We start from the raw sequence: 14,897 nt of genomic DNA on the forward strand, positions 1-14,897 counted from the left end.
GCCCAGAGGTGGAGGCTGTGGAGGCTGTGGGGCTAAAACTTTCAGCGCAGCACAGGTGCAGGGCAGAGGTGGCAGTGGCAGTGGCAGATACAGTGGGAAACTTGCAGCTTGAAGAGTCTGTCAGATTGATGGTACTTGTGTAGAGTGATGGTGAGAAGGACACACAGCAAATGTGACATCAGCTCAGCTCAAGGTGCCTGAACTGAACGTAGGTGATATTTTTATGTTGAAAGAGCTGCTCCGTGAGACGCAGACACCCGTCAGAGAGAAGAATAATGGTTATTTAGTGACTTTAAGTCTTTGTTAATTGATCTTATGGTGTCCATGGCCAAGTGTACCCTTCAGTGTGTTAAACCCCTGGTTATAAATACTTGATTTAATTTATTCTTTGATCAGACGGTGTTGTTGCTGCTGCCAAACAGAGCATCACAACAGTCTCTTTTCCACACATTTCAAAGACTTATTCTTGCCTAAAATAACCGTCCATCAATATTTATCTTCTATGAAAGACTGATTGTCTGCATTACTTGTAGATGAGAGTAACATTAAGTACTAATTTTCTGCTCATTGTATTTTGTATCGTGCTGCAAAAGCTAAATCCCTGTATTACATGCTGCAATTAGTGCATAATTAAAGTAAAATTCACTCTGTGGATAGGTAGAAAACAAAACACAAAGAAGTAGAGGAAAATCAAAGAGCCACTTTTCAACCTGTTAAAGATCCCACCATGCTTGTACAGACTGCACAGTGCCCTGACTTGAAGATGGAGCTCTAAAGAGATAGAGAAATTTTCAACATATTGCAGTCAAAGTTGGAGGTCATCTTTTTATTTCTCTGCTCCTCCATCTAAATCCTATTATTCTGTTGTTGTTTTTTTCTTTTCTTATTTTTTGAGTCTGTCAAATAAATTCCTGTTGATCTCCGTCTGCCACTCTGACTCAGGCTTCTCCTTTGTTTCATTTCTTTTAATTCACACACAACCTTGTCTCATACTTTCTTTGTCAAACATTATCACAGCAATCTTCTCCCCTTCTCAGATGATTCTATTTTTGAGTTTTTCCTATGTGTGGAAAATTGTCCTCTTTTCATTCTCCACTTCTCTTAATATCACATATGCATGATTATTTTTAATACACAACATATATATCTCGCACACAGCATGAATTTACTTCAGGTGTATATTTGAACATATACACACCATATGTAAGAGCTCTTACTTTCCTCCAACAGCGTGTTCAGTAGATGTGAATAATCATTGTTTGTGTACTCCTCCTCTTTTCCTCGAGCTTATTTTGTCCTCTTTCCCCCGTCTCTCCCTCTGCTCTCATTTCCTCTCCATCAGTAGCTAATCAACCCCAGACATGTCCAATCACTGGCTGTGTGCTCTGGTTGGGATCAGGTTAATCTCTGGAATAAGGATAACATAAGCTAAACATGACAGGGTTGAATCCACCTGAAGATAATTCCATCCCCATATTTCCATATCGGTGGAGATGTCACATTTACTGACAGGGAAACAGCACCATTTCCCCTGATGATAAAGCACATCAACCTGTTTTGAAATAAATATAAAACCTTGGGTTAATTTAAATATCGGTGCATATTTACCTTTCTATCAATTCAAATATGCACATTGCAGACTGGAGGTAGTCCTCTCTGTTTTCTTTCATGTGTTTATCTCAGCTCATTCTGGGTTTAAGACCCTTTGCTCCATCTTGTAGAGCTGTGTTTGAGTCTTCTCTCTTTGTTGTCTCTGTACAGCATTTGGTCAGAATGAATGTCATGACCCTGGAGTTCCTGTCAACGGACAGAGGTATGGTGACCAGTTTCAGCTTGGCAGCTCTGTGGCTTTTCGTTGCGATCAAGGCTTCATCAGAACACAGGTAAACTATCTTTATCTTTATAAAATATGGGATTCGAAAAACATACTTGTTTCAGAAATATCAGCTGGCATGAAGGAATTAGCGTTAGATTTTTTTTTAACTTCATCATTCACATGTGTTCATTTCTTATTTGTTTTATGTCAAGCTTAAAACCTTCAAGTAAGACACCAATAAGTTATGGATGTCATGTATTTGCAGGGCTCTGACCAGGTGACTTGCATCATCCAGGATGGAAACGTTGTTTGGTCTGCAGCTGTACCCCGCTGTGAAGGTAAACAGACATAAAAACCACATTTGCTGTGCTGGTTGGTTTGTAATCACTGAAAATATTAACCACACAGCTGCTCATACTGTGATAGAACATGTAACTACTTGACTTAATGCATGTTCTTATTCACCTCAGAGTTTGTGTAAAGATCTTCTTTCAAATGCTGTAACCTCCAGTCTTTATGCACCGTTATTCAGTCTGTTTACAATTTCAGTTCCTCATAACAACAATGTTGAGTGATACTGACATAAGTTGTGCTAAAAACACATTCAGAGAGATACGAAGATCCATCCTTGGTGAACAGAGGAGCCAATATACGACTGCAAAGCAAATGGAAACTGCTTCCATTGTCTGAATGACTTTATCAAATGCTGCCTTTTGTTAATACATGGGATGAGGACTCAATCAAACTGAATAGGGCTGTCACATGACTAAATGTGAACTATGGGTAAATAGTATCTCTCCTTTTGAAAAGGAAATGATAATATCATATTTTAGGATGGCTTTTTCTTGTGCATCTCTTCCACAAGTTGCTCCGCTGCAGCACGTACAGAATATCTAAAAAGAAAAGTCATTTTTCTTAAGCTCGCCGTTGTCTGGAGTTATGAGAGCAATCAAAAGGGCAAAGGTATTAGCTACCGGAGAACAGAGGGAGTGCTAACAGTGTAAAAGATAAGCCACGGCAAATTATATATTGTAAAAAGAGCAATGGATGATATACAGATCATGAACTCTGAGTAAAAATTAGTTCGAGGCTGTTACTCTGCGTGCTGCTGGACAGCCTGAAAGGAAAAGGAAAGGAGTCTTATTACAGCTAAAGCTATTTCTTGCATAATAAGGGGTCATAATCAAGATTTTAGTGTGAGCTATGAATTAGTGTCAAGGTGCTCCAGATTTACAGCGTGTAGCCCTCTGAGTTGCAGCAAAATGAGGAGCCATTTTTGCCTCATTGACACATAAATACACTAGTTCCCCCCATAAATTAGCATGCTATAATTATTTTTCCCTTTTCCCAACATGAGCAGCTCAAAACTGTTTACTGTAGCACAGGGTTGGCACAGCATATTTTATGAAGGTAAATGTTTATGTATGAAATCAGAAAATTCAGTAAGGATTAGAGAGCGGGAATAAATTGAGCAGATGAGGAATCTGCTAACAGGATGTAATGTGAGCCTTGTGCTTGTGCCCTGACACAGTCACAAGAAAAAGTGATTAATTCATCTCTCTGCTGTCATTCTGTGCGCGTGTGTTTATTTCCCTGCAGCCCCGTGTGGAGGCCATCTCACAGCTCCTACGGGTGTTCTGCTGTCTCCTGGATGGCCCTCCTTTTATAAAGACTCTCTGAACTGCCAGTGGGTGATTGAAGCACAGCCAGATCATGCTGTGAAGATACATTTTGACAGGTAAGCCATCAGGTTATGAAAGCAGAGAGTGATGTTTTCTCTGTTTCTTTAGAGGTTGAACCTCAGCAACCAAGGAAATGACTCAGATTGTTTGGGATTAGATTGTAACGTCAAGAAAGAGTCATTTCCCCTTTCTTGTGGATCCTTCAGATAGTACGTAATTTAGTCAGTGGGTCTCTAGGTTGGTCAGTCTTTCAGAAACACTATTACTTAGTCAGATATAAATGTAGTCGGTGAGTTACTGCTGCAGTAAATAATTAATGCTGGCTTTTTGCACATTTTTTTCTGGAAACCAGCCACCAGCAGATGCAGCGTAGCCTGAAATTGCTATCAGTGAAATTTGTCTTTTTGGGAAGTGATGTAAAGGCCAAGTTATCTTCATCGCCTATGAGGCATTTAATTTGTGTATGCAAATGTCTGGGACGGAGGCAAGTTAATTGTTCAGCAGACTGGTCAGATATCAGATATCCAGTCTGGGATTTTACAGTGTGCCAGTAGTTCCAAATTCCTTATTTTGTCTTTTCTATCTCAACAGTTTAATCCTTTTATAAGATGTCTCTCCTCCTGAATCAGATACTGTGGTGTTTGATAGTCACTATAATAACCAGAAGCATTGAGGAACAGATCTGTTTCCTGGGCCTTGTAACCACATCTGTGGTTAATCAGTCAGACTGTAAACCGGTCAATTAATCTGATTGGAGTTCTTATATAAGTAACACACTGCGTATTGCTACAATAATGATCCGTCATGATTCAGTGTACTGTGAATAACACAGTGACTGAAATTGTAAATTGACACTAAATCCTCGTTAGTGTAAACACCCTGTTAAAGTTCCTGTGCGTAGTTTTGCTGCCATCATGAAACAGTGTGTGAGCTACAAAAGCAAATGAGTAACTGCTGCCACATGTAGGTCTCTGATAAGCTGATTAACAGCCAGCTGCACGAGCAAATGTTTTTAACATTTCTAATAGAGAAGATACTCAACGAGTTATAAATTGAGCTGACAGACTCACGGACTGACGAGTTTTTAACTGGTTTTGAATCAAGCTGAAATAATTAACAATGCTTCTTTGTAAGCAACAGATGCAAAAAAGATGATCAAGAACAAGAACAATGTTTTCTATATGGTAATGTTTTGCACCGAGGGGTCGGTGTGAGCAGAGATGAAAACAAAACTTTTTCTTTTTTCAATTTTCCACAGCAATTATTCTAAGTGTGCAATAGATTTCTCCATTGATTAAAAGCAGCATGAATATATATTTTTTGTTGTGTCTGAAAACTATGAGTTGATTGCTTTGTCTACAAACTAAAAGTTCCACGCAGCAGCTCTGAATATTACATCAGTTCTACAGAGCATCTTTACCTCACTGTGGAGACGTTTTTACTCTGTATTTTCCTCTTTTTACTTTTGCTTTTACTGTAACTTGGTGAAAAAATGCGTTCGTAGGGCTTAGCTCTTGGAATAGAGGGAGTTACAGTGAAAGACAGGACTCACCTTTCCCCCAGGTAAAAGTCAAACAACTAATCAAGCGTTGATGGCCACAGTGAACTTATCTCTCTCGATCTGATTCCTAAATGCTTTAGTCAAAGATTTTAAGCAAATTGGCCGCACAGAGTGAACAACGAATCGTCACACTGTCATCTTTAGCTGACAAACTCAAAACAGAAAATGTGTTTCCAGCTAGAAAACGTGTACATTTCCTCTGTTTATACCTTTGTGTGCTAGCTGCTATTACGTGAGTTGTCCTCGTGCTAAAAACGTGATACGCAATAAAAAGCATATATATATATATATATATATATATATATATATATATATATATATATATATATATATATATATATATATATATATATATATATATATATATACATAGATACATAGATACATAGATAGATAGATAGATAGATAGATAGATAGATAGATAGATATAGATAGATAGATATAGATATAGATATAACAAGAAAAATGTGAAGAAAAGTCGCTCGTTACTCTGATTTACTCTGAACATCACTCTGTGCTGACTCAGCTTAACTTGGGGTCATTAAAGAAACAAGCCAAGAGGTGGAACAAAGGCAGGCTATTGCCACCTTTACACCTCTCAGTCAGTCAGTCAAATCAGTCACACTCCTAATTATGCAAATCTAAATGTACATTACCGTTAGATCATCTTTTTATTTATACTGATCATAGGAATCTAATGTGCCAGGCTACACACTCCTTAAAGTCTGCTGAATGCAGCAACCAGCCTCAGTTGGACTCTTGAGGAACTGCAGTGTTTTTTCACCCTCACACATTTGCTTAGTTTTTCAACATCAGACATTGCTGCTCGGGTGTTTCAGGATATTGTGCATGACTTGTTTTTCTCCTTTGTGTGTGTGTGTGTGTGTGTGTGTGTGTGTGTGTGTGTGTGTGTGTGTGTGTGTGTGTGTGTGTGTGTGTGTGTCTAGGTTCCAGACTGAGGTCAACTATGACACGCTGGAAATCAGAGACGGCCCCTCGGCCTCATCTCCCCTGATCGGTGAATACCATGGCACCCAAGCACCTCATTTCCTGATTTCCACGTCCAACGTCCTGTTCCTGTTGTTCACCACAGACAATAGCCGCTCTGCAGCCGGCTTCAGCATCAGATACGAAAGTAAGACTGATTTACTGGCTGATAGAAATGTCTGGTAGATGAATGTTGAATTGCTTGCAGGAGCTTGCACAGTATGACAATATTTTTCTCAATGATCTGTGAAAGCAAACCAGCTGAAGAGTGTCTCATAACCCATACACATGTATACAGTGACCCTCTTGACTCTGTGCTATTTCTGCTTGTATGATGTGATTCTCAGGTGTGAAAATGGAGTCAGACTCTTGTCTTGATCCCGGGATCCCAGTCAATGGTCGTCGCCATGGCAGCAGCTTTTCCATTGGCTCGCGTGTCTCATTTACATGTGACCCAGGATACACACTGAGTGATCAGGAGCCAATTGTTTGTGAGCAGAATCATCAGTGGAGTCACGCTCTTCCCAGTTGTGATGGTGAGGATCTTTCATTTTCCCATTTTTTGCTCTCTTGATGATCACCTATAGCTGGCTGAGGCCTTTTAGCCTGTTCTGGTGTAATATTGGAGAAGGGATGATTGTACGAGGAACACATTTCCTGGCTTGAGTATTTATCACATGAAGCTTGGAGTTTTGTTAACACAGGGAACAATGGAAATGAGGTAATCGATGGAAGAGTCTCAGTGGAAAACATTGTAACACCCTTCTCATGACAGAAAAACAAACTAGACATTTTTAAAACACCCTGCTCCTGTTTCTCAGTGGACAAAGCTGCTTTTTACCAGCCTTATTTCAAAGAGGCTTTTAAATACACCTGTCAAAATCTGCACTAAATCCTTTGCTTTGGCACAGGAGGTAATCTTCTGAATCTGAATTTAATCTTGGACAAAAATAAAAGAGTTGTTTTTCATTACGTAAGATGTTTTTAATTTCTCCCACCAAATGGTACTGTGGGTACTGTGGGTAAAACAGGCTTTTTACAACTCTAGCTTGTTGTACTTTGTTTAGGCTGGAGTTTTTATTTGTGAGGTTGATCTCATCTGGTCTCCCCATCATCACAGGACTTCCTCCTTCAGAAACATTCACTGCCAGTAAAGAGTCACTACTCACATGAAGCACGTCTTAGAGCATCAAAAGCTAACTCAAGCTGTCCAATGGGGGGACATGAAAAGTGAGCCTGATTTTGTTGGCTTTAAACCAACCTTAAACCAGCTTGTTGTTATCTAATAATGCGTAACCACTGAAACTCGGCTGAAAAAAAAACTTTACAATGATGCTCCAGATCTATATGAAGGAGAATTTCTTTCTTATTGTTGCCGATAGTTTGTATCAAAATGAAAATGAGGTTTTGCTCTACCACTGTGAGATCTGGAAACATTGTCCACATTTAGTTGTAGTAGGCCCTGATGCACAAGTTGTCATGTTATTGAGGTGTTTTTGTTTGACTTGACACTTTTTATTAGCTCATATAGTGAAAGTCCTAAAATTTCCCAGTGTTGTGATTTACAGGGAGCACTCCCCCTGCATGCAGCCACCTTGTGGGATTTGTTAACACAAAACAACTGGCAAATACTTTATCAAATTGTTAGCCCAATTACTCGCGTACAGTGTATCATGCAAAATAACCACAAATTAGTTACAATTTCATAAACAGTCTTATCATTTAAATACTTCGTGAAAATTTGTATTTCATCTTGGGTCCAGCTCTTGCACTCTATAAAAAGCCAGTACAGGTCTAATGAAACACCTTTTCATTAACCACCTGTCATGTGGCACAGTGTTTTTGGCTGCCCAGGCTTTGTTCACATAAGAACTGACTTACTGTAGCTTCAGCTTTTTTTTTTTTTTGCATCAGTTTTGTCTGATTCCAACTCACCTCTTTGACTCACCCTGCAGTATGAAAGAAATGCCATCATGAAAACTCTGAAAGAAAAAATATAATTTTGTTAGTGATACATTCATAAATATCAAATCAAAATAATAAAGAATACGATAAAGTCAGTTATCTGGTGGGTTAGCTAGGAGGTGAATCAGGTGTTTCGGGTAGGAGAAGAAGTGTCTTATCATTACATCAAATATTGATTTGTTAAAGGCGGTCCCATTGGTCAGCACCCCCCTGTTTAGAATAAAGAGAACTCTTTCCTCTTTGACATTAAAAACTCATGAAGTCAAAAGTACAGAGTTTGCAGGATTCTCCTAAAATGAAGTCAGCTTTTACAGGAACAGTCCTGCTCAATCGTCTCCTCTATACATGCGTGTCAGTGTCAGTGTCTGCCCCAAACCCCTCCTCAGCCTGTATGCAGATGTTTTGGATGTTTTGGGATGTTTCTGGGAGAGTAAGTGTGGTTGCATCAGTCAATTACAGAGTGTATTTTGGGGTATTTTGGCTTTAAAAATGCACAGCGTGTGGTTCACATAAGCACAGTTGGAGGCTGTGGGTGTGCGCTGCTGCTGGCACTGAGCCAAGGAGGAGGAGCCTAGTTTGAATTTGTGTTTATGAACAAGTAACGAGAATTCCTGCAGAACTTACCTGTAAGTAAATCATGAAAGCAAAAAATGAAAAAAAAAGTGTGTTGTTGTTGCAGATAGAGGTTATTTTTGGCAAACTTACCTATTAACAAATTTGGTCTGTCATCAGTGGAGTTAGTTTGAAGTTTGCAAGCATTGTAAGACCTTGTTGATGAACCTATAAACAATTATACAGTCCAAAAATCTTAGTTAAAACAAACATTGGGAGTCGCTGACAATGCTGATGGAGTATTTGTTGAAAAAAAAAAAAAACTTGAAAATTCATGATGGTTACTTCACAGGTTTGAGCTTAACAAGTGGGTAAGCTTTATGCAGTACAGTTAAAAAGGTAGGTCTTACAGGGTCAAACTGAAAACACTACAAAGACGAAACAAAAGGTAGAGTTATGTCAGGTATTAACTCTGAAAAGTCGTATATCTCATTAAAGCAGACAGAATTAAGAACAAACTTTTTGAGACGCTTCACATCACACAGAACCAACCCCTGCCTCAGCACAGCAGCGTTGTCCGCTGGAAATGATTTCTCTGCAGTTCTCTCTCTAAGCTGCATGCTGTGTTTGTAGCGTGTGGGATGAGTCATGGATAATAAAGTGTCTTACCTTAGCTGGTTAATTTGCTGAAGTATCACAATACAAAGATGTCAGCTGCTTCGCTCTGAAGCAACGTTTTGTTTATACTTTCAGCATCAGCGTCTGAAGGGTAAAAACAATCAGAGATATGGCTTATTTCAATCTTTTTAAGCAGTATGTCTGCATCAGTGCACACCTGCTGCTTGAGGATTTTATAGTCCACTTTATTGTCCCACTAACTGGTTTGAGATGGCCCTGAACATGACGACCTCCTCTCTACGAACATAAAAACAGAAGTGGAGTGAACAGGGTGAAGTGGCTGGAAGTGCACTGAGCCAGGGAGGTAGGGTTGGTGGAGAGGGAGTTGGCGCAGGTGTTCCCATCACCAACTTCTTTCATCCATACAAAGATATCACAAAAAGAGCTATTCCCAGTCTTCATTTATTTCATTTCCCTCAGTGTAATTGGCAGCCGTGGTGTTAATTGTACAATCAGTACCCGCTCCAGAGTACAAACAACCATAATGGCCAAAGTTGGACATGCAGCCTCAGTGAAATCATGCGGGTCAACAGACTCAGCTGAAACAGATGCTCACCGGCCACTCGCAGGCCTCCTCATTCAATCCACAGCTCGTGCTGTCGAGGGAGATGAATGCACAGCATCTGGTTTGATCTGCAAAATAAAAAGAATCCAATTTGAAAGCCAAAGTCAGGATGTCTCAACTTCAGTTCATACCGAGGCAATCTATCTCACAGCATCTTCCATTCAACATAAGCACTTTTTTTTAAATGGCCACGGTGACATTTTCAATTTCCTGCCATGCATGCCATCCCTCCAGACAGCTGTCATATCACGAGACACGCTTTTACAGAGCAGCACTTTTCTTAAAACAGCGTGTAAGCCTCGACTCAATACAACAAATAAGAGTTCTCTTATGGGGAAGATCATGGGAGGAGTTTTGTGTCAAGTGGGTTTCAGTATGACTGCTCTTGATCATTCCACTTGCTGTTTTAATTTGTTGTTGTTCTTTTAAAGTATGGTTAATCTTCATTACACATAGTTTGGAGTTTCACGAGGTAAAAAGGGGAAGCTAATGAACGACGTCCGCAGAGTCCACTCTGAAAATGCTCAGACATCTTCTGCCAATTTAATGGAGAGATATCATCCTTAATAACTCGCTTTTCCATCTTCGATACAACTCATCAGCACACATGCATCGTTAACATTTGAGAAGAGGAAGCCAGAACTTTCTCTGCTGCCACACACACACATACACACATACATACTGCTTTACAAAGCTACCAAAATTCATTAGTCTGACAATATCCTGTCCAAAGAAAAATCAAAATGAAATGCAGTCCTCCCGCAGGCATGCAGAGACCATTCCCTTTTCAGTGATGCCACAGCGTCTGTTGGACCCAAGCGGCTCATATTACTCCAGCAGGTCAGCTAAATCACCAAACAGATAATACAAAACACCGTCTGCTCTTTTATGTGTCAGGAAGAACAGTGAAGGGGCGCTGTGACATTTTAAAACTCGCTGTTGGTGCCAAGACAGCAACTTGTTAGAAGTGACCAAAGTCGCAGCATCGTTTTTAGTAAAAAATGGCGTGGCATCCTCCGAGATAATTAAAGATAGAGATCGTGATAGGAGACAGAAGGAGAATGAGAATGTTGGAGAAGTCTGCTTTTTTTCTATTTACCTGTCTCCTGTACGAGACAATAGGCAACATCTTTCTTCTACTTTTCTTTAGGATTCAGTCTCACACTTCAATCGCTGAAGTCCTCCAAGCCACGACTGAAACTTTTCTTTGAATCATGAATAGCTTTTCTTTCTAACTTATTCTTTTTTTTTTTGCGCATTGTTGCAAACATTATCAGCCCGTCTGTGTCTCCTCACTCATACGGATCAGCGGTGCACACTGAAGTATGCACTCTCACGCACGGCAGATACAGTATGCGCACGCTGACACGCACGCCTGCCTCCCTCCACAAGGGTCATTTAGTCAGACTGTGTCCTAGTTCTGACTGAATCCTGATGGGAGTTTAAAGAGGAAAGAAGCAGCGGCTACCTCAACACACTTAAGACGGCTCATCAGAGGAAGGAGAAGAGAGAAGAAGAGAGGGGGTGGCTCTCATCACAGATACTCAATTTAACTCCAGCTCTGTTGAAATGTGATATGGGATGAGATACAGGGATAGACACTGATCACACTGAGATAGGCAGTGGGAGGCAGAAACACACTGGCTCTGTACAAACACGCAGCAAAAGCTACATTACTAAGAAATTTCCCAAGCTCAGACATCTATCTCCATGAAGTTATCACGGTTAGTAGTAATTGTACAAACTGTTAATTGAGTGAATCACTAAAGTGTTTGTTTAATTTGCTAAAAGGGATTTTTGTGCAACAATACATAAATAAACAAACCCTTAACAATCATACTAGAGGGACACTAACAGAAAATAAATTATTTTATCGTCTTGGATTCATTTTATGGTCTCGGATGTGTTTTTCACAGGCGAGTAAAACACTCTTTTTTAATTTTCCATGCCAGTCAAGTATCTTGACGCACTTTAATTGAATTAAATGTAACTGAATTGAGCTGAATAGAAATGAAAGGATTGGAAGCACAGTGAGAGGGAAACAAAGAGTCAATATATTATCTTAGTTCAACAGTCTCTAATGCACCACAGCCATCTTTTACTCTCCACTTCACTGTTGTAGTTTTTTCCACTCTGCTCCATCCTGAATGAGTTTGTGCTGTTCCTCACCTGTGAATGGTCTCTGTGTGGAGAGGAGCAGCCTGGCAACACACACAGCAATCGCTCACTCTTCTTTAACAAAACACCCTCTCTTTACCCGTCACACTCTCTATTTGTTTGTACATTAAGGGCCTCTCTGGCCTTCTCCCTTTGTTTCTCTCTCAGTGGATGAACATGGAGGCTGTTTTATCTGCTTCTCCCCTGAGAGTTTCACCTCTCCTTCCAACCCAATCAAATGCAATAAGGTCAACATTTAAGCCCTCTGCACACCAGACACATATTTTTCGCGCACACATTTTGCACATTATTTTATTTTGTTTTAACCTACTGTTTTTCAATGCAAGCTTTCTTTCGCAGAGCAAAATTGCAACTTTGTTTTTTTGGACAGAGGTCCAAAGTTCCACTTGTGACGAGTACACATCTGACCAATCAAAACCCTCGTTGTTGACATTGTTGTTGAAAACATTCAACATTATTTGTGTTTGTGTCCCAGCACCTGGTTCTTTATGACAAAAGACATAAAAACTACAAAAACAATGATTACAAAGATATTGTACAGAACAGGGGTCACCAACGCAGTGCACATGGTCACCTGGGTGCCCGCAAGAACCACTTAAGGTGCCCGTGAGGCATGTTCCAAAAAACAGCACTGATCCCAATGGGGCTCCTTACTACCATTATAATTGTGTTAATCATCAATAATAATTGTGAAATAATTAACATTGAGCAGTCTCTCATCATAGTATTACCACTACTATTACTATGATTAGTATGATTAAAAAGTGATCTAAAAATAATTATTAATGATTATTTGTATAGCACTTTTTAAAACAAAGTTTACAAAGTGCTTTACAAGGATTCAGCACTAATAAAACACAAACAAACAAACAATGAGCACAATAAAATAAAAACAAAAAGCACAGTTTATAATAAGAATAACAGTGAGAGACAGTATAAAAGGACATGGGTTGAAAAAGTCCTTTCCATAATTTATAGTACTTAATAGAAACCCAGACAATACAAGAACCATGCAGCCTAAAAAGAGACCATGAGGACCAAACGTAAAAAACATAAAATCAGCAAGAATAGGAAACGCAATTAAATAATAAAAAAAAATAAAAATAATAATCATAAATAAATGAATAAATAATAAAAACACATAATAGTAATAATAAATTAATGAAAAGGAGTATAAGAAGGTAAAGAAAAACAAACAATAAAGCAAAATAAGCTAGAGATAAAATACATTAAAAGATGGTAAAAGATGGTAAAAGACAGTAATAGACTAGGCATTTTTGTTCAAAAAGTTTTTATCAGAAAAGTAGCCCTTTGTGCCACTCATTTGCCATAAGGTAGCCCTTGCCCTCAGAAAGGTTGGTGACCACTGGTTTAGAGAATAGCTGTGGAGATTGAACATAATGCCTCCAAATTTTTTTGGCAATTTTGTGCTGTCTATTTGCATCTCCGTTGGTGTACACAGGACTTAAGTCTTAATTTTACAGTCCCCTTTATGTTCTGTGTGCACAAACAAAATCGTATACCTCCACTACCATTTCAACTCTTTGAAAATTTTTGGTCAGAGTTATCAGCAAGCTCGTTAACTCTGAATTTCTGAAAGAAACAATTCAGGTGAGATTTGCTGGAAGGGCTGGTTTGGCTCCATATTTAAATCTCATGTCCTCTGGTCAGAGGCTCCTCCTCAAAGCGACTAACCCAGATTTAAATCCAACCCTTGACCCGAGGTTACATATCATTCCCCTTCCTCTCTTTGTCCCCTGTCCTATCCCATCAACAGAAGCATGAAAAAAATAGACACCATTACATCGAAAAAAAAAAGAAGGAAAGAAAGACAAGAGTACTTTTGATAAAATGAGCCCCCAAAAAGCCACAAACATCTGAACATAGAAGCACATTCATAAGCCAAAGAGCCAGAAAAACACGAGAACTGGTAAACACCAAAAACAGAATAAAGAGATGAGACATGGGGCTCACATTAGTCAGTGTATTACAGAAGTAGCTCTATATGAGTGATATGTTTTTGAGAGTCTGGTTGGAAGTTGGTGTTTTGAGCCCATTGTTTTTCAGAACCCACATCTTGTTCTCTAAAGTATTCAAATGATAAAGACAAATTCTCAAAAATACTTTTTTTCCTGTTGTGGGATTCAAGAAATTTATTCAAAAATTCTGGCAGATTGCACTTCTTCATATTTAAGCAGGACAAAACTAGACTGGGTTTTTGGCAAACAAGAACGAGTGAGTTATGTGAGCTAATTGTTACGTCATTAAGTTGCAGCCTCCAAACTCAGCTTTTTAAAGTTGTGCATCAATTTGACTATTTTTTGTCTTGAAATCTAATGGCTAAAGGTTTATACTGTTAAAGGCTAAATATCTTGTCTTTTTCCTTCCATCTCTGTCACTTTGTCTGGGCAGCTCTCTGTGGGGGCTACGTCTTTGGTAAAACAGGGACCATCCTGTCTCCTGGCTTTCCTGACTTCTACCCTAATTCTCTAAACTGCACCTGGACGATAGAGGTGTCTCATGGGAAAGGTAAGAACACACTTAATCACAAATAATGGAGACTCTGTCTCATGTATCGTCCACCAATCCATTCATCACTGGTTTTCAGGAGTCCATCTGGTTTTCCACACCTTCCACCTGGAGGAGAACCACGACTATCTCTCCATCATTGAAGATGGAAACTTCCTGGTTCCTGTGTCTCGACTCACCGGCTCAGTGCTGCCCCCAAGTGTCAAAGCAGGGCTTTATGGGAACTTCAGCGCTCAGCTACGTTTCATATCGGATTTCTCTATGAGTTACGAAGGCTTTAATATCACCTTCTCAGGTAAGAAGACTAAAAGAGAAACACATTATTTAAATTCATTCAAATCGATTAAAGTAGCCTCACTATAAGATCTAGTTGGGATATTTATA

General features: G+C 39.3%; 1 protein-coding gene across 1 annotated transcript in view; it reads left to right on the plus strand.

The window, feature by feature from the left end:
* LOC141787362 (CUB and sushi domain-containing protein 1-like) overlaps positions 1-14,897 on the plus strand; it is a 580,923-nt gene that overhangs the window by 397,349 nt on the left and 168,677 nt on the right. Inside the window, exons 16-22 of the mRNA XM_074665649.1 lie at positions 1,762-1,883; positions 2,082-2,154; positions 3,416-3,554; positions 6,007-6,194; positions 6,394-6,582; positions 14,397-14,513; positions 14,593-14,808. Coding sequence (XP_074521750.1) covers positions 1,762-1,883; positions 2,082-2,154; positions 3,416-3,554; positions 6,007-6,194; positions 6,394-6,582; positions 14,397-14,513; positions 14,593-14,808 — 1,044 coding nt within the window. The remainder of the gene's footprint in view (positions 1-1,761; positions 1,884-2,081; positions 2,155-3,415; positions 3,555-6,006; positions 6,195-6,393; positions 6,583-14,396; positions 14,514-14,592; positions 14,809-14,897) is intronic.

The sequence above is a fragment of the Halichoeres trimaculatus genome, unplaced genomic scaffold (assembly GCF_033239565.1).
Source record: "Halichoeres trimaculatus isolate MK-OKI-2021-1 unplaced genomic scaffold, fHalTri1.1 fHalTri1_scaffold_3, whole genome shotgun sequence".
NCBI lineage: Eukaryota > Metazoa > Chordata > Actinopteri > Labriformes > Labridae > Halichoeres > Halichoeres trimaculatus.